General features: G+C 30.4%; 4 protein-coding genes across 4 annotated transcripts; 1 reads left to right on the forward strand and 3 right to left on the reverse strand.

The window, feature by feature from the left end:
- The first annotated feature begins 61 nt into the window (after positions 1-61).
- LOC149901216 (homologous recombination OB-fold protein-like) lies at positions 62-1,902 on the forward strand. Its single transcript, XM_090111800.1, has 5 exons — positions 62-193; positions 266-622; positions 712-943; positions 1,174-1,437; positions 1,776-1,902. The coding sequence occupies exons 1-5, from the start codon at positions 167-169 to the stop codon at positions 1,850-1,852; spliced, it is 957 nt and encodes a 318-aa protein (XP_089967926.1). The 5' UTR covers positions 62-166; the 3' UTR covers positions 1,853-1,902.
- Positions 1,903-2,202: 300 nt separating this feature from the next.
- LOC149901217 (uncharacterized) lies at positions 2,203-7,875 on the reverse strand. Its single transcript, XM_090111801.1, has 15 exons — positions 7,676-7,875; positions 7,367-7,504; positions 7,089-7,174; positions 6,767-6,901; positions 6,436-6,556; positions 6,125-6,191; positions 5,870-6,015; positions 5,342-5,506; positions 5,109-5,249; positions 4,708-4,889; positions 4,299-4,443; positions 3,773-3,907; positions 3,263-3,399; positions 2,803-2,922; positions 2,203-2,565 (listed from the first exon to the last, which is right to left on the reverse strand). The coding sequence occupies exons 1-15, from the start codon at positions 7,776-7,778 to the stop codon at positions 2,362-2,364; spliced, it is 2,025 nt and encodes a 674-aa protein (XP_089967927.1). The 5' UTR covers positions 7,779-7,875; the 3' UTR covers positions 2,203-2,361.
- A 1,363-nt stretch (positions 7,876-9,238) lies between these two features.
- LOC149901218 (enoyl-[acyl-carrier-protein] reductase, mitochondrial-like) lies at positions 9,239-10,952 on the reverse strand. Its single transcript, XM_090111586.1, has 2 exons — positions 10,521-10,952; positions 9,239-10,294 (listed from the first exon to the last, which is right to left on the reverse strand). Exons 1-2 carry the CDS (start codon positions 10,771-10,773, stop codon positions 9,441-9,443), a joined length of 1,107 nt encoding a protein of 368 aa, XP_089967712.1. The 5' UTR covers positions 10,774-10,952; the 3' UTR covers positions 9,239-9,440.
- Positions 10,953-11,548: 596 nt separating this feature from the next.
- LOC149901219 (uncharacterized) lies at positions 11,549-16,925 on the reverse strand. Its single transcript, XM_090111947.1, has 7 exons — positions 16,849-16,925; positions 15,771-15,953; positions 13,988-14,107; positions 12,766-12,916; positions 12,322-12,466; positions 12,060-12,138; positions 11,549-11,892 (listed from the first exon to the last, which is right to left on the reverse strand). The coding sequence occupies exons 1-7, from the start codon at positions 16,917-16,919 to the stop codon at positions 11,640-11,642; spliced, it is 1,002 nt and encodes a 333-aa protein (XP_089968073.1). The 5' UTR covers positions 16,920-16,925; the 3' UTR covers positions 11,549-11,639.
- Between the last annotated feature and the right edge of the window lie 1,620 nt (positions 16,926-18,545).

Consider the following 18,545-nt stretch of genomic DNA (forward strand, 5'->3'; position numbering starts at 1 on the left):
ATCTTCTTACCAAGAAAAAGCAAAAAAAAAACTGTATAATGGGTTTTGACAGTTGACAGTTGAAACTGACATGAAAACTGAATTTGCGGAAATTTGATCAGAAAATAGAAAAACAACAAAACATTAGTCAAATTACAAATAACAGTATGCTAATTATCTAAATAAAATGTTTGAATCTGATGATTATGATCAGGTACATAGTAATAACTTTCGACGGATAATTTATTTTATGTATTAAGTTTTTTAATGTTATGATTTTTTGCAGGTATTATCCCAGTTAGATTTGCCTGAGGTGTCCGAATCGAGCAAACTTGTTAAAACACCACAGCTTCAGAGCAGAAATGCATCCACTATTGATTTATCCACGGTAGAAAAAGTGCCTTTGATTAATAACAAATTAGAATGTAATTCTCAAAATAAAATAGGTGATAAAGCGATAGAGCTTAAAAGAAAAGCAAACAATGAAAATGAAATATCACCAAAGCATACCAAGAGAAAAATTATAAATTCACATTTCGATCACACAAATAAAAGAAAGTTTCCTGGTCCTGCTGGATTACTCACAGGAACTTTGGAGGAAACAAACAACAATCCATTATGTCAGATGGAATTACTTTCACAGGTATTATTTATGAGGAATAAATTTTATCTCCATGTATCCATTAATTTTATAAAAAAAATTGATAAAGACTTATACATGACATTTTTTAGGACATAGACTCAACACAAAATAATTTGCAACAAGGTCTCTTTGAAACACCCCTGTGGAAGAGGCTTTTAGAAGATACAAAAAGTATTAAAAATATCAACACAATCAAATCAATAAAACAACAGGCATTAGCAGGCAATCTTAGAAGAAGGAAGGCTGAAATCGTACAGGCTTTTGTAGTAACTATAGATAGATCTGCTATAGACCCTTTGATAACATTAAGAGATGCAACAGGTATTATTAATTAGCTATTTTTTTTTGTTATTTACATGAATTTATGATTATTGCATTCAATTACCTTAAGGATTTAACTATTATTATATAAAGAAACTAACATTATCTTAAAAGAGATGCAGTCTGTACTGACATGTATCAAATATGAATTTGTATTCATGCTGTGTGATCAAAAGCAATTAAACAAGTTTATAGAGCCAATCAAATTTCATACATTATATATATTTCAGGTCACATAAAATGCACCCTGCACAGGGATGCATGGACAATATTTGCACCATATATTGCATCGGAATATTGTGCTCTAGTCCTCAAAAACCCAACAGTGCTAACAACTGGCAGTGCTTTTAAAAACCATTACCTGAATATTACAATAAGTAATATATACTACATATATAGCACCGCAATTGTAAATGATGAAGAGTTGCCGAATGGTTTTGTAAAGATGTCCAATGATGAATTTACGATTGTAAAGCGTGAGAAACAAATATCAGGTAAGTGATTGCTCTCATATAATATGATATGGGTATATCATTAAAAAAAAAGAATTGAACAGGGTAGTTCAATTCCTTTTTTTTAAGCTGCATAATGGAAGTCAAATGTAAATAATACCACAGCCACTTGATACTATGAAAATAAGAATGTTCCTTATATAATGTAACATAAAATTGATTTACTACACTATATTTACTTGTAATTGAAAATCACAATTCAATTAAAATAACAAAATTTACTGAATCTGATGCTATATAAAAAAAGAATTCGAAAATAAAATTTAATATAAAACCTTATGTTTATCATTTAAATAATGGTGTATTTCTTTTACTTTCAGATATTGATAGTGCACCTAATATATCAGTTGATGAAATGGAGGAACTAGAAGGCTTAGATTTTTCTGATATCTTTTAAATGTTAATTTATGTTAAAATGTAAATATTATATTACAGTTTTCTATGCAAGCAATTTTTTTTATAATCACCCTTGATCATTACGATAGACTAGCTTTCCGCACGAGAAAGAAAAACCCACACACCCACATACATACAGTACCCATTTCAGGTATAAAAACTCCAAGTTATCCTCTATATGTGTGCTAAATTTCATTGTAATTGTTTCAGTAGTATTTGCATGAAGGAGTAACAAACATACATACACATACATCCATCATCACAAACTTTCGCATTTATAATATTAGTAGGATTATAAGATAAAAATTATAAAACCCTGCATTGGTATTTGTTAAACAGACAAGGCAAAAATTGTGCTTTTCATTCTTTATTCAATAAATAAATTGTATATTTTATTATCAAGTTGAGATCCATACAATATGTACATTCATAGTCAATTCATTCAAATGTATAATTTGTATTATATCATAAAATTATTAAAATTACTGCTAATACCAAAAGAAAAATCTTTTATCCAACTTTGATATGCTTTCTTAAAAGATGTTTTGAAAGTGAACCCGCATATAAAAATATAGAAGAACACATCTTGCATTTGTATCTTGCGTCTGTTGTTTGTTCACTGTCATTTGATTCTTCTTCATCTGTGTCCTCGTCAGACATTTTGAAGTGAGATCTAATATGTCTGAGCATCATGCTGACTCTTGATGTTTTATGCTGAAAAATTGAGTGAAATTTAGCAGGATGTTATTTTATTACCATAGTACCCTTTACACTTTAATTATAAAACTTAAAAAAAAAAACAAATATTGTATCTTTGAAATATCTTAAAATAAAAATTAAAAAATATTTTACTTATGAGTCGAGAAGTAGAAAATGTGCAACATGTTTCTATATCTGAAAAACAACCTAAATAAAGAACAAACTAGTCTTAAAAAATTAAAAACAACTTACGTGACATTCATTACATACAAATTCCTTTCTGTGACCCAACTCTACAACTTTATAGGGATTGTTGGTATTTTTAGAATGAATTCTGAGAAGAGAATCAAAATCGAAGTCCATTTTGTGAACCTATAAGAAAAAAGAAAGGCACTTTATTAAAAACGTTGGAATTTAAAAAAATTCTTAATAATTGTAAATTCCAAAGCGTAGGTTTGTCTTTCTTTTGCGTCGTAACGGAGCAATATAATATCTTCATTTTTGTGACTAGAGATAGTAGGGTAAGCTACTTTTTACAGCCGTAAGACATCTAGATCCCACGGGAATTGCCTCCAACTACGGAGGCGAAGCAGCGGACAACAGTAGAAAGTAATATAAGACATATAAGACAGCAAATACAATATTAGCAATAACATTAAAAATATATTATCATTAATAAATAAATTATTATCATCAAAATATGATTTCTTACCTGTAAGTGACACTTTAATTGCGCTTTCCTCTTAAACACGGCCGCACACGCCGTACACGCGAACACTGGTTTGAGTTTTGGAGATGGTATTTGTCTCTCTTGTAATTCAGTTAACTTTTTAGACTTTAGAAGAATAACTAAAAACAGAAAATATTTTGTAACAATTTTTTATAAAAAATAAATTATGTATCTATTGAACATAGGTAAAAAAATTCAATAAAATTGCGTTAAAGTTATTGAATTTTAATATAAAAAAGCACTCCTCATAGAAATCTGTTCTATAATACAGAGAAAATGTTTGAATTTTTGAATATGTATAAGGAATTCACTAAAAAAATACTGCATCGATTTTAACAATAATTCCATAAGAAGCTACCGACAAGTAACATGGCCAGTGCAAGCAGTACTACTACTGCTTGAGTAGGTTACAGTATTAGTACCACATGTTAATGAATAATATTACTAAATTGTTCATTCTTATCAATCAATCCAAGTAAAAACTTGACATACCTCGTTTGTTCAAAGTAATAGACATGCGTGCTAAGCCATCTGGACTGTTCACTTCTTGTACATGAATTTGTAGGAATGTGACGTCAACATCGCCACCTTCGTGCAGCCTTTTGGTCTCTTTGTCCTTATCATCCTCTACAGACACAAGAATTTAGATTATTAATATTCGCAGAAATTTCTACGTTAATAATAATTCCCATTACGCACGGCAAGTGCGCTTTTTAAATTTCCCTAACAAATGCTCTTTAAGAAATACTTTGACGATAGTTTCCGTCTTGGCTCTTGCGCTTCTAAATATGATCTGGTTATTAGGCATTATTGACAAGCAATCGTTAATTAGTTTCTAGTATGAATTTAATATTTTTGGTTTAATGGCATTCAAATGCTTTATAAATATAAATTTATAAAGAATAGAAAAAATTCGATCACAAGCTTGGTTTCTAGTATGTCTAATTCATTATATTATAGGATAGGGATAGTTAAGAGCATAGGGTTTAATTTAATTTTAATTAGTGGTTAAATATACCTTTCATTTCTTTTATCTTTTCAAGCATATCTGGTATATATTGGAAACCCCACTTTTTCTCATCTTGTTGAACTACTTTTCCTGTAATAATTATTGGATCACTTTCTTCAGTAGAGGTTTGGTCTTTATTTTCTGTTAGTATAATCTAGAAAGAAAAACAATATAAATATAATATTATGCATATCTAAAATTAATTTTTACCCTAACTAGATAAATATTAAACTGCATGTACAAATTATGCATTAAAAAAAAATTAAATTAGTTTTGGAGATAAGAAACTAATTGTCTAATAATGTAACAAAATACCACATACAATAAAGCAAAATAGAGATTTCCAATTGAAAATTCTATCTATTCTTGTACTTGCTAGATATAACTAATTTATCAGCATAAGTACTTGTCTATATACCTTGGTCAAAATTAATTTCCTTTCTATAACCGCGGGTTTGAAGGCCGGCACTCGTAACAATTGTTGGATAACTTTGTCCACATTTGCAAATACTTCTTCTTGGCTCAACGGCTTTATGTTCCCTCTAACTGCTTGCTGAATTATCTTTTCTATTTTTTGGTGGAATGCACTTATTGTTGGGTCTAAAAAACATAAAATTTACCTATTATTACAAACAGCTAATAATTGATGTTATGAAAAAAAAAAGATTTTTCGGTATTTTTTTTTTCTGAAAAATTAAATAAAACGTTCTAAAATGTTGCAACAATTCGATAACTTATTGCAAATTAAAAAAAAAGGTAACTAAGTTTATACATATTTAAAGATCAACGTATTGAAATAATGATATTAGGGATACATACAAGTTTTAGGTTTGCATTTCTTTGATATGTCTTCTGGAGTAGTTGTTTCTATTGGTGGTACAGGTTCTTTTGGCTTAGCAATTCTCGCGACCAACCTTTTACCATTTACTGTTTTACCTATAATAATTTCTTCAGGAATTTCTGAAAAAGTGTTAAATCTTTTTTATTAATAAATGCCCGAATCACATTATTTAGCATCAAACAAAAATATTTCTTAATTACGACAAGGTTACCTTCTAAAGAAAATTTGGTTTTAATTTTTATTGTGTTACTATTGATCCTTGGATCACTTTTCTCATATTTCTCTGCCAGTTCATTTATAGTGTTCTCAAGAAATTCTGTTTCTAGGGGCATCAAATCGGGAACTTTTTTATCACAAATTGGTAGGGCCTCTGGTTCTATAAAAAAATATTGACAATTTTTTTTTTTGAACATACTCAAATAAGGTATTAGTAGCAAAAAATACTTATCTTTATTTTCAAGTACATAGTTGTTAGCAACACATACTTTAAAATACCTAAATATAATTTTTTAAGGCAACATATGCAATGATTTTTTAATTTTCATTTAAAAAATAGAACCTAGGTTATGTTTTATATGTACACATTTCCTATTCTTAGATCTAAATTAAGTTCTCCATTTCCATAGTAAAGTGAAACATTTAAATTTTACAAATAATTTACATAATATTTTATTTACTAATTAATGATACAATCAATCTGTATTTTAATAATATATACTATTATATATATTATACATACCATCAATTGTTTGATAGGACTGAATATCCATTGCTTGCAATTCAATTTGTTCGCTGTTCTCTGTCACATATGGGATAGTTGCTTGCTCAGTATTAACATTATTTGGGATACCTTCATTTAATACCATTTTAGCTGGTAATTGATTACTGCAAATAAAAAATAAATAGAAAGGATTTGTTTTTTATTTTTAAATTATTTAAGAAAGATGCTATTTACTGATATTTTATTATTGATATTTATAAACATTAATAATACCTTGCAAATGGTTCACTATAGCTGGGATCTCCACTGATCATTTGTGCTCTCAATTTTTGAATTAACTCTGAAACCAAACAAAAGAGTGTACTTATGTATTACAAATAAAAAAATCACTACTTACAATTAACATTACAAGTTTATACAAAGAGTTTGTTTGTTTGTTCTAACGCACTAATCTCAGGAACTATTGGTCTGATTTGAAAAATACTTTCGATGTTAGATAGCCTTTTTATAGAGGAAGGCTATAGGCTATATATCATCATGCGCGGGGCACAGCTAGTTGGTCAATAAAACTATAAAATACTTACGAGTATCATTAGTTATGTCATGCAGACCCAATGTATCTATTAAATAAACTTTATCATTAGTATCTAATAGGATCCATCCTTTTTGTTCTAATATTTTATATTGTTCATCAGTTATTGTGATCTAGAAGATAAAATCATAAAATTTATCCTATATCTTAACAGCTGCTTGCATGTTATATGTATTATACTATCTATGTAAATTACATTCAAAGACATTTTCAATCTACTGGTTCATATTTTTACAAGTATTAAGTTGTAAGTGACAACCAAAACTACATAATATTGTAGGTTTCTTTTGCATATATTGTTACAAATTGCAGTTAATTGATACCTCTGTACATCCATTATTTTGTATAGCATTGGCCTCTAAATTTTCATTAATATTTACACCCATAGGAACATTCATATCAGGCAAAATCATCTGTTCAACAACACTCTCTGCTATTTGGCCAACAGTTTGTTGCATCTGTAATTAACATTATCACAAACATAATATTATGTACTTTTATTTGTATATATTTTAATCTTTTTTAAAGATTTTATTTATTTATTTTATTTCTTGTTAGATGAGCCAGTCAACTTTTTCATCATCATTTGAACCTCATAAACTATTGTAGGTTTGAAAAAAAAGAAATATAAAATTTAATATTCACCTGAACTTCAGAAGAATTAGAAGGTTGTTGAAGCAAATAATTATTACTGTACATGCTATTTGTTTCTGTAGGTAAGATAAATTCATCTGGAAATATATTATTTATATTTTATAATTAATAATTGTATTTTCAAATGTAGGTATAGGTATAATATTAATAGAAAATACTCTGTAAACCACATAGGTTTTATATTTTCTATTTCAATACAATTATAATAGGAAAGCCCAACAATATTATTAACAAATAATAACTTTATAATAAAAATGGAAATCTCTTACCTGTTACGGAAATTAACTCATTTGAATTGTTAACATCAACATAAAATTGTTGAGGTGCAACATCATATACAGGTTGCACTTCTTCTAACACATTTTCTACATTTTGTACTTGTGTTACATACTCGACAGGTCTATTCACTAATATAAACAAAAAGTAATATTATTGTAATAAATTTTCCTAATAGATTAATTTGTTTCAATTGACAACATGAGCAAAATGTAAGTAAATTGTTTTCAACAAATAAGTTACATTTTGTATTTAATATTAAATCTTGAATTATATAAAATAAGATGCAGATTTTCACTTACTTGCAAGAAATGTCCCATCATTCTGAAGAATAAATAGTTGGTCAGTGTTTTCTACATTGTTTGTTTGAAGATATTCAAAAGTTTCATATCCATTTGCATCCATTTTTTATATAAAGTCTATAAATCAATACTCTACAAAATATTCCTATGCCATTTTAACCCGGTACATATTTTTAAATGAACACAGACCAAATTTGCATATAACAGATTTGTGTAATGTTTCATATCCTTTTTTAAATAAGTTACACCTCACATGTCTTCAAAAATAAGATTTACACATGGAAAAAAAATATATCCAACTTGTTTTCTTTTTCGCAAATTATGAGTTTCATATCCTTTTTTAAATAAGTTACACCTCACATGTCTTCAAAAATAAGATTTACACATGGAAAAAAAATATATCCAACTTGTTTTCTTTTTCGCAAATTATGATTTAGAATGTCAACTGTCAACGTCAAGTGTCACTCAAAAATATTTTTTTTTATTCGTTGAGAAACATAGTTTCGTTTTACGTTTTGCCTTAGGGCATCGTAAAATCAAATATGTAATTAAGTACAGAAAATGCTTCACAGGGAACAGTGTTTCTAAAAGCATGAACATAATTTTTTAATTCTATCGATTCATGAATGGGAGCCTTAAAATCGCCAATGACCATCATTTGTATGATATTATTCATCATGATATCTTTTTGAACAGGTGTAGCATGAGTTTCCCAATCACACAAGTGAAATTTATTGTAGTGTACATCAGGCCTCAGACAACATTTTGCAAGTGGCAAATCAAATGCAAATCCATAGTAAACAATAGTGCCATTGGATTCTAAAAGTTTTAGCAACACATCTTCATACCTGCCTCCAAGGCAATTTAGGGCTAGTACAGGTCTAGTTAAAGATGTGGTAAAACTGGACAATTCTTCAGCTTCTTCAAGGGTGTACACTACAGTTGCGCCTAAATTTAACAGATTCCTTTTAACACTTTCAAAACCACAGTGGTTGGCAACTATGTTTATTGAATTAATCCCCCAAGCTCTACAAAGTTGAATAACAGATTGTCCACATGCGCTGTTGGCAGCATTTTGTATAATAGTTTCACCTGGTTTAAGTTTTCTAAAATCTCTTAACATTCGATATGCCATACAAGGTGAGGTGGTAAGCATAGAAGCTTCAGGTAGGGGTAGATTAGGTGAAATTACATGAATGTCTCTTTCATGGTAAATACCGTAATATCGCCAAGTACCCATCATTTTAGAAGTGATGACTACTCTTTCATCAGGTTCCACTGTGCAAACATGGCTCCCTACTTCCACAACTTCACCCACACCTTCATCTCCTGGTACGATTGGCAACTTAGGCAAGCAAAAATTCCTTCCTGCAAACACAATGTTTTTTTAATAATGATGCAGAAGATATTATTAATTAGTCTTTTAATTATAATTGAACATTTTAAAAATGTCATTCTTTTTATAATTTAAGTATCTTTAAAAGGATTAATATTGTGAAATAAGTTACGTATTTTAAAGTACCTAACTGTACATTGGACGGTCATTGAAACAAAATATAAATTATGATACAATTTTTATTTACAACTCTAATTATTGATAGTCATTTTAACATAATTTAAATAATGAAATAAAGTTCATTTTCTCAGAAACTTTTGCACAATGTAATGGTTATAAGTTTTTAATTGCACTTCTAGATGGTATAAGCAAACCATTCAAGGAATGTAAATTACATTTACACTACAAAGTAGTAAAGACACCCTTTCACTAATCACCAAATTCAAAAAGATATTTGCATCCAGCAAATCCCTGAGGTGTGAGTGCATTCTTCAAAGCTTCCTGATAATTATCAAACTTAACCATTTTATGTATTGGTGCCTTTAGTTGTTTTGATAACATTAATTTGATAATTTCTTGAAGCATTTTTTCTTTGTCTGCCACAGGAGCATTTTTATTCCATGCAGTCATCCAAAAACCTCTGCAGCTATTATTTTTGAAAATAAATGCTGATGTAGGAACAATCACAGGTTCTCTTGACATACCTCCATAGGTGACCATAATGCCACCATGATCCATATATCTAAATAATTCTGTGGCACTTTTGCCACCAACACAATTCAAAGCAAGCTGTGGTTTCTTAACTTCACCTTTGAATATAGTAATTTTGCGCATTTCCTCTTCTGTGAAAACATAGGTGGCTCCTAGATCTTGAAGATACTTCTTTAATTCTGCAATATCTGGCCTATTTCTGACAACATTTACCGTCTTGATACCCCACGCTTTACATATTTGTATGACATTCTGACCACAGGCACTATTTGCTCCATTTTGTATGACAACATCACCTTCCTTTAGGCACACAAAATCACAAAGCATTCTTAATGATGTGCAAGGATTAACAGTGAGTGAAGCTGCTTCTATATTTCCTAATGCATCTGGAACAACTAGTAATGATGATTTCTGAAATGTTCCCAAGTTTCTCCATGTACCCTGCAGAGGAACTGTGACTATAACTTTGTTTCCTTTCTTAATGTCTTTCACATCCGATCCAACTTCAACTACACAACCTACTCCTTCATTTCCAGGAATTGAAGGGAGCTCAACTTTGACTGGATACTTTCCTTAAAAATAAAAATCTATTTTATTAGAGTTTATTATAAATTCAATGGCACATGGTAAAAAATAACAAAAAGAACAAAAATATAATACCTTATTTACTTCTTCTTAAATCAATGAAATCACAACACAAAATTAAGTAATTACACATGCAATGTTTTTTTTCAACAAAGTTATTTTATGCCAAAATCTGAAATTAAATAAATACCGAAAGGATGTATGCTATAGTACCTTGTATCGTATTTATGTCTGCAGGGTTGACTGGGGCAGCTAGCATTCTAACTAACACTTCCTGACTTCCCAGAGGTGGAACTTCACATTCTCTGTATTTAACCACTTGTAGAGGATCGCCAAATTCTTGGTAAATAAGCTGCTTCGACATAAGGTTGCGATGCTGGTTTTCTCGAATTATTGTACATACCTTCTTTGGTTTGAGAATGTTCAATGCAGTTTTTGAGAGTGATAAAATTGTCAATACCTTCATTGTACTTTGTCTTGTTTAAATATTGCTACTTGTAGTTTTATGAAATTCGTGCAATATTATATAAGGATAATTTGATAGTAGTAAGGTGATTGTTAGAAATCTATGAAAACATTTTAAGATAAAAAGAAAACCGCTGAAAATTATAGGTATATTTATGAAATTGTGTTATCAATTTTGGCAGTGACACTTGACAGTGATAGCGATCCAAAACAAACGACAGTCACTTTGGGCAGAACAGAGTAATAATTCTATAATGAAATGTATAATTTAAATTATTTTAAAGTATTGTAATATTATGATTTCAGTAAAAGTAATAACTGGTAATAGTGGTAAAATAGATGATATTTCAGTTTTCCTGAACAACACATACCTTCAAAAAAAAAAAAAAAGATTATCTATTGATCACTTATGTAGCTTTGATATCCCTTGGATATCCCATATAAATACGATACAAACTCTCAAACTCAAACAAATGCATGTGGAAAAGCACTTATGAATCGTCACAACATGGTCACAGTGGTCAAAACTTTGGTCACAACATATTTTACCACTAACAACCGGTTCAGAATGCAGATTCAACTAAGAATACCGACAAGAAACTGTCTAGTTTATGATTTCCATTTTTCAGCATCAAAAGATTGTTTTGATTCGTAACTTATCACGTCTTGCATTAAGCGCATCATACTTCGGATAAACCTTAGGACAAAATAATGTTCTACTTGGATGAAATAAAACTTAACTTTTACTTTAGAGCATACATTTTATTAGGTACAATAATAATATGAAAATGGAAATTAAATAATATATAGAAATTATATGTTAGTGTTTTGTGTTATTATAGATAAGTAGGTACAAAATTTTCAAAACTACGATTTACAAATACTTTGTGGTGTAATGAATTCATCAGTGAGGAAACGGTTAACACGCATGTCGAGGTCTTTCTTCGCTGTTGGTGCGGTTGAACTATGAGGCGCGGATGCTTCAGGCGACGGGAGCCGTGGTTTAGGAGCTCTAAATTTTCGTGCTCTAGTCAATTGCCACGCGTTACTGCTGTTACGGAAACCGCCATGTACTAAACCGACATCTTTGTCCACAGTCGCTGGAATTGGTCTTGGGGTACTGGGGAAATCGAATTTAAATTACGACTTATGATATTAAAAGAATTGTAAATAAGTTATTACCCATCTACATACAAAACTTTCAGAAGTACACAAGTATACGAATATGTAAATTACAATTACATATTTTAACGCAGAAACATCTCAGAAATTACAATTTATACTTACTAGCCTACTGCATTTGCCGTTCTTATTTTCGCAGGCGCAATAACTGATGGTAGATCGGTTGATATATTTCTTTTGAGTCCTAAAAGTAATATTAGTTATTTATTTTTTTAATCGTCAATATCACTCCATGATTAGATACTATATTACTCGGGCCTCAGGCCTGCTGCTGTTATATTTAAAGTAAAGACGACATCTTACTTAATTTATCACAATCTCAGATGAATAAAAAATTTAAATTGGTTAAAAATAATTTTTATTTTACCTGAATATTTAATTTTTTTGATTGCGCTACGATCTCTCCATTTTTGTGAGCACACGGGACACATTGAACGACGAATAGACCAGCGTGGTATATCTTCTCTTTCTGGAGAAGTTGGTTTTTGAAACGCAGGTATTTCTACTTGAGGCTATAACGAAAAGAAAATGGAACTATAAAAGAGACAGAAATAGAAAATATTCTATGGATAGATGCAATTCATCCAAAAAATCATAAGAATTATTTTGAGAATTACTTATAATGATTTTAATTCCATATGTAGGCTCTCGTATTTTTTAGGATTAACAATGATTTATTTTTGTAGCTGAAAATCATTAATTAATTATTACATTATGTAGGTGCTCATATTAATTTGTTGGATTGACAAATATTTTTTGTGGCTCTGAAAAACATTACCAATTAAAAATGTGAAATAAAATAATAAATTACCGGTGACGTAACAGAAGCTGTAAATGCCAATATCGAAGGTATGTCCATATCGCGACGTGTGGATATGCGCGAGAAACGTGAGCGGGAAACGCTGCGTTCCGTCATACGCATGTTGAATCCGTGCATGCAGTATGGATCGTTCGATGGGTTGCTGTAAAAATATAAAAAAAATGTGCATTCAAATTATATGTCTTATTCACCCGTAAATCTGTGGTTGACTTTGAAAATGCAGCAAGGTACAAAACCTAATGAAAATTTCAAATTCGAATATATAGGAACCTAATGAAGTTATAATAATTGCGACTAGCGCTTTATATTGTCAAAACTATACCTATACATAACATATACATAATACGTTAATTATTATTAATTACATATTTCACAGCCTTAGACGTATTTCATCAATCTGAACTGCGAATATCCTATCTATTAACTTTTTCAAAGAGTAGGAATTGACCTGAAACCATGATACAAAATATTTTTGAATAGAATTAAAGATTGATGACCTTTTTATAGTCCTATCAGCTTTTGTTTTTATTGAATCACTTATTGCCGTTTGCCACGAATTTTTTAAACGGCAAGGTAATTCTCATTTTAATATTCAATTAATCACAATTGCATTTACGAAATGTTGTAATCAATACACTGTTACTTAATAGCCTTTGTGTTACTCGGCTGTGGGAATATGAATTAATAGACATAATTTTATAGAGAGTGAAAGCTGCGAGAAAATTCAATAAAAACCTTTTTATACAACCTTGGCTCTTATACTAGGTATTGTCTCGTTATAAATAGGAGTTGTTCATTATTCTATCATGGATTCGTTTAAGTTATATTTACTTCCTCTGGGGACGTTTTTGTTTGTAATGTAGGTATAGGTATGTATCGTAAAAATCGCGATGAAATCGTTTCCAATGTGCTCTATGTTAATGCTATCACACATTTAGGTTTATTTGATGATAATTGCAACATAGTTTGAATTTGAATTTAATGTAATTACCTGTAAGTTGTAACCATGTACCACCCATATTTTTCGACTATTATGTTTAAAGAGACCATTTATATTTCAATTAAATGAGACCATTAAAATAATAACTTACAATTCGCTTTTTTGCCTTTAGTACCTAATATAAATTATAAAATTAAAATTCAGTATTTTTTCGTGATATAATAAATGAATTTCTAGGAAAAATCTGGTAATTCAAGAAGCTGATAACATTACTCGTCCACGTTTTCACTGGGTAAAGCAGGCGTGATGTCTTGTATTTCATCTCGAATTTCCTGGCTGCGTGATCGAACCATGTCCAAGAGAAGGGTATCCATGCCCCCTAAATCGGGATATCTGTACAACAGATAATATTGAAATCTTTAACCTTTTTACATAAATTTTTGAAAACTACCTAACTACTTAATATCTTCAAATATTTAAGTTTATGATAGTAACTACTTAATTAAAGAATAGCCTTAAATATTCCCTAAATTTAGTTAAAATAATTCTTCCTCCTATTTCGAAGGACACGAAACGTAGATGTTTTACATGATATGTACCTATTAATAAAATAAAAATGTTCCTAAAGCCTAGGTACTTATAAAAACTCTCTCCTACTCGTGTCAATTTCTATAGATAAAGATCACCTGTAATGAATCATAGTTCAAGTGCAGAATAATAGAGTTAAGTATTTGATATTCAAATAGACATTAAGACTCGTGCTTCTATGTATTTATTTAGAGCACACCCCAGACGGCTCATAGACCGTGATATGATAACGATTGATTTGAAAAGCTGCAAATCAAATATTTTCCGAGACAAAATCACTTCCACTTTGTTATTTCACTCGCTACTTCTAATAACTGACTGAAGAACAAATATTTTGATATATTATTGGAATAATTAAATAATTATTATGATTTATGTGCAATAAATCATTGGTAGACCATTTTATTGACTTAAGTATCATTTTACATTCTGTCTTTCTTAGAGATTGTTTCATAATTTTTTTTTATTGAAAAGATAGCGACTAGCTGATACTAAAAATTAAAATGAATTACACTGTCGAGTCCTTTATTTCACCAAATTATTTAGAATATTCTTTTATATATAGCATTTTTAGGGTTCCGTACCTCAAAAGGAAAAAACGGAACCCTTATAGGATCACTTTGTTGTCCGTCTGTCCGTCCGTCCGTCCGTCCGTCTGTCAAGACCCTTTTTCTCATGAACGCGTGGAGGTATGAAGCTGAAATTTATATCAATTACTCAGGTCTACTGTCCCTTGAAGCTGTGAAAAAATCAAACTTCTAAGCCAACGCAATCAAAAGATACACCCGTTTATGCCGCAAATTTTCGACACTTGCAAGGGAATCAAAACCTACAGGGTGCTTCCCATGAACTCACAATCTTGAAATTTGGTACTAAGCAACATCTTATAGCATAGATAAAGGAAAAATTACGAAAACCATAAATTTTTAGTTACATCACATACGGAACCCTCGGTGCGCGAGTCCGACTCGCACTTGGCCGGTTTTTTTTATTAAAGTTTTAATTATTATCTAGCTGCTGATCTATTCACACTCTACTTAGTTTTGACTTGTTTTCCTAATACATACAACAAGTTTAAAGTTATAAACATACTAACTTTCTACCCGCAGCTTCGCCCGCGCAGTCAAAGAAAAACCCGCATAGTTCCCGTTCCCGTGGGATTTCCGGGATAAAACCTATCCTATTTCCCGGGGTAAAAAATAGCGTATGTCCCTTCTCGGGTATCAAAATATCTCTATAGCAAATTTCATGAAAATTGGTTCAGTAGTTAAGGCGTGATTAAGTAACAGACAGACAGACAGAGTTACTTTCGCATTTATAATACATATTAGTATGGATTTAGTTCCGCATACAGCAGATGTCTTGAAGATGATACGTTATTTTCTATTTATGCAACGTATTTATCTAGCTTCCGTTATGGTTAATATAAGCGTCGTGCTTATGTTATGCAATAATGCTATTTACTTACTGCTGACAGCTTCGATACGTGCTTTCACTATGCTGTGACATGAGGGACCTAAAGTACGGTGGAGTTGATATCGCAGAGATCGTGGATTCCTCACGACTGGCTCGTAGTTTAACGAGCAAGGAGGCGTAGGGAGAGGACTCATTGCTCATGAATGAAATACGGCGCGGCGGATCTTCTTTTGCCCTAAAATATAAACTATTGCAGAACCTATTTAAACAGGGATGAGTCATGACAAATACACACAAACGAATGAACAATTTTGTATACCTACTCCTGAAGCTTGGGATAAAACAAGAAGGTAATTTAACCAATTTGCTAACAATGAAGGTAGGTAAGGAATACTATTTATTCACTTCAGTATTTCCATCTTATAAGTTGTTAAAAAATTAATTTAGTGAAACCTTTATAGCAAAAATCCAATACAAATTTATTGGCTCTACAAAGTATACCTACAAAACAAATAACTTTACTGCTCTATAATAACTTTATACCTACCGTAAAAACTTAAAATAGCTTTAAATTTTACTGAGAAAAACGTTCATATTTATTGTGGTTTCAGTGCTTATTGAGAAAAACATCTCGTCGACTTCTGACATCCATGATTCACTCGAGTGACTCAGCCTGGAGGTAACATTTGATAGTCGATGCAACTTACGGTCCAATCAGCCTTGGCGAGAGGCTTACATTAGTTGGACTGAATAAATGGCATAAGCGGAACAGGTATTACTTAAATGTGTTTGATATTTAGAGCAATACCTGTAGGTACCTAATGTACGTGCAGCTTACGTATTAATTATCGCATTTAGAAATTATTTACTGATTTGGTGAAGGGTTTAAAACTCAGCGTAAGTACAGTTAAGTTTTAATGTAGGCTATTAAGTTTCTTAAACTATGCCGGAAATAAATTCAAAGTTAAAAACAGTTGATAAATTATTTTACAAGTATAAAAGTAAATATAAGTTGATGGTGTAAGTTGTAACGGTCATCGTAAATGTTTTAATATGTTTTACAGTTGTCTGTTATATTTTATTATATGACGAGGAAAAACATTCTACATTGTTGTTTTAAATATACATACAAAGTTAAACCTCTCGAAGAATATAACTTTGAATATCGCTCTTTCCAATCACCATCTTTCTTCCAAGCCATTTGTACGGATCTGAAGCAAAAAACAAATGAGATACATCAGCAAGAATCCAGTATGTAAGTATCCATTCAATAGGACATTGACTTATTTATAATTCTGATTGCAGTTGCAATAAAACTACAATTTACTCGAAAAACATTTTGAAAGGCGAAATTTTTTTCTGCAAAATAGAGCATCATTGCAAGTAAGAAATATGTCTTTATAGCGCTTTAGAAATAACGTTTACTTTCATCTTCGTTTCTAATCATCATTATCATCAATCATAACTAATACATATTTATTAATTGTTCTGTGGAAAATAAGTTGCATTTTAAATATGTAGAGACGGCTATCTTATGTGCCTCTTGATTATTTTGAGATGGTAATATGTATATAGTATTCTCAAGAACAAGATACCAAATATGAACTCTATTTCAATGTCACTAAAGTGAAACTTACCAAATAAATAAATTTGGCAAACTCATACTGTTATTTTCAATTCTGGTAACCAATATAGCATTGTTTGAAAGTTGCTAGAATCCAAGTCAATGTTCAAAGTCGAAGGTCGTTAGAGTGTGGTGTCGCAAAACCGCATACGATTTGTACTTGTATTTAAAACAAATGAGTTAAATTATTGATAGTTTACTTAGTCGCAAAAGAAAGCAGAGAGCAAATTACTATTTCATTTTTACTAGCGTATTTACTTTTGTTGAATTAATAATTTTATTTTGTAGTTGGTAAACGTTTAAATTTATCGTAATCATCACTGCAAGTTTACAAAGCTCAGAGTGCATTAGTTTTTTTTTTTAAATATACTTAGATTTTTCGCTCTGAAGGCAATACGAGGTAAAAGTATCTTTTAAGTTGCAAACAACCTCGTTAAGTTCTTGAACTATTTTGTGAAAGATACTTACTGCATTTCAATCGTCTCAGGAATGGATAAGGTCTAAACTAAACACATATTGATAAAATATTCCGCTTGCAAACATTGTATAAATATTTTTGGTTATGTTTGAAATGTTCAAATTTATGACCACAGTTTATGACAAACTCTGATCCTGACGCTATAATATGAAATAGGTTTTATTCAAATTTATAATATTCACAGATAATATTGATATGTGTATTGATATTGTGAGGTTTTTCATAATTTAGTTACCTAGGTACTATTTTTTATTTTATACTAGCGGTCCGCCCCGGCTTCGCCCGCGTTTTCAAAGAAAAACCCGTTCCCGTAGGATTTCCGGGATAAAACCTATCCTATGTCCTTTCTCGGGTATCAAAATATCTCTATACCAAATTTCATGCCAATTGGTTCAGTAGTTAAGGCGTGATTGAGTAACAGACAGACAGACAGAGTTACTTTCGCATTTATAATATTAGTATGGATTACATATCTTTTATTATTTAACAATATAATACAACAAATGGAACGTCGAAAATCTTATTAAAAGTTTAAATTTTATTGAATAAGAAAAATCAAATCAAACATTAATATTGATGAATGAAAACAAGTATGCATGTACTGATAAGCCTCTTGTAATATAAGCAAATTACAGTAATTCGAATGTCTAGTTGGTACTTATGTAAATTACTTCAACGTAACCAGAGATTATGTATTATGTTCCTTATTGTTGTCCACTTATCTA

This window comes from Colias eurytheme, chromosome 17, assembly GCF_061535395.1.
Source record: "Colias eurytheme isolate Ceu_HAF_F1 chromosome 17, ilColEury1 Martin Lab GWU primary, whole genome shotgun sequence".
NCBI classification, from domain to species: Eukaryota; Metazoa; Arthropoda; class Insecta; order Lepidoptera; family Pieridae; genus Colias; species Colias eurytheme.

What these genes read in the sequence shown, in the direction of transcription:
- LOC149901216 (XM_090111800.1), top strand. Translation starts at nt 167, where the DNA reads ATGTTTGAATCTGATGATTATGATCAG. An exon ending in AATCTGATGATTATGATCAG is followed by an intron (nt 194 to 265) that starts GTACATAGTAAT and finishes GATTTTTTGCAG; the next exon opens with GTATTATCCCAGTTAGATTT. An exon ending in AACATTAAGAGATGCAACAG is followed by an intron (nt 944 to 1,173) that starts GTATTATTAATT and finishes TATATATTTCAG; the next exon opens with GTCACATAAAATGCACCCTG.
- LOC149901217 (XM_090111801.1), bottom strand. Translation starts at nt 7,778, where the DNA reads ATGGATGCAAATGGATATGAAACTTTTGAATATCTTCAAACAAACAAT. An exon ending in TATAGTGAACCATTTGCAAG is followed by an intron (nt 6,016 to 6,124) that starts GTATTATTAATG and finishes TTTTATTTGCAG; the next exon opens with TAATCAATTACCAGCTAAAA. An exon ending in AACCAAATTTTCTTTAGAAG is followed by an intron (nt 5,250 to 5,341) that starts GTAACCTTGTCG and finishes ACACTTTTTCAG; the next exon opens with AAATTCCTGAAGAAATTATT.
- LOC149901218 (XM_090111586.1), bottom strand. Translation starts at nt 10,773, where the DNA reads ATGAAGGTATTGACAATTTTATCACTCTCAAAAACTGCATTGAACATT. An exon ending in AGACATAAATACGATACAAG is followed by an intron (nt 10,295 to 10,520) that starts GTACTATAGCAT and finishes TTTATTTTTAAG; the next exon opens with GAAAGTATCCAGTCAAAGTT.
- LOC149901219 (XM_090111947.1), bottom strand. Translation starts at nt 16,919, where the DNA reads ATGGCTTGGAAGAAAGATGGTGATTGGAAAGAGCGATATTCAAAGTTA. An exon ending in TCTTCGAGAGGTTTAACTTT is followed by an intron (nt 15,954 to 16,848) that starts GTATGTATATTT and finishes TTTATATTTTAG; the next exon opens with GGCAAAAGAAGATCCGCCGC. An exon ending in CAAAAAAATTAAATATTCAG is followed by an intron (nt 12,139 to 12,321) that starts GTAAAATAAAAA and finishes TATTACTTTTAG; the next exon opens with GACTCAAAAGAAATATATCA.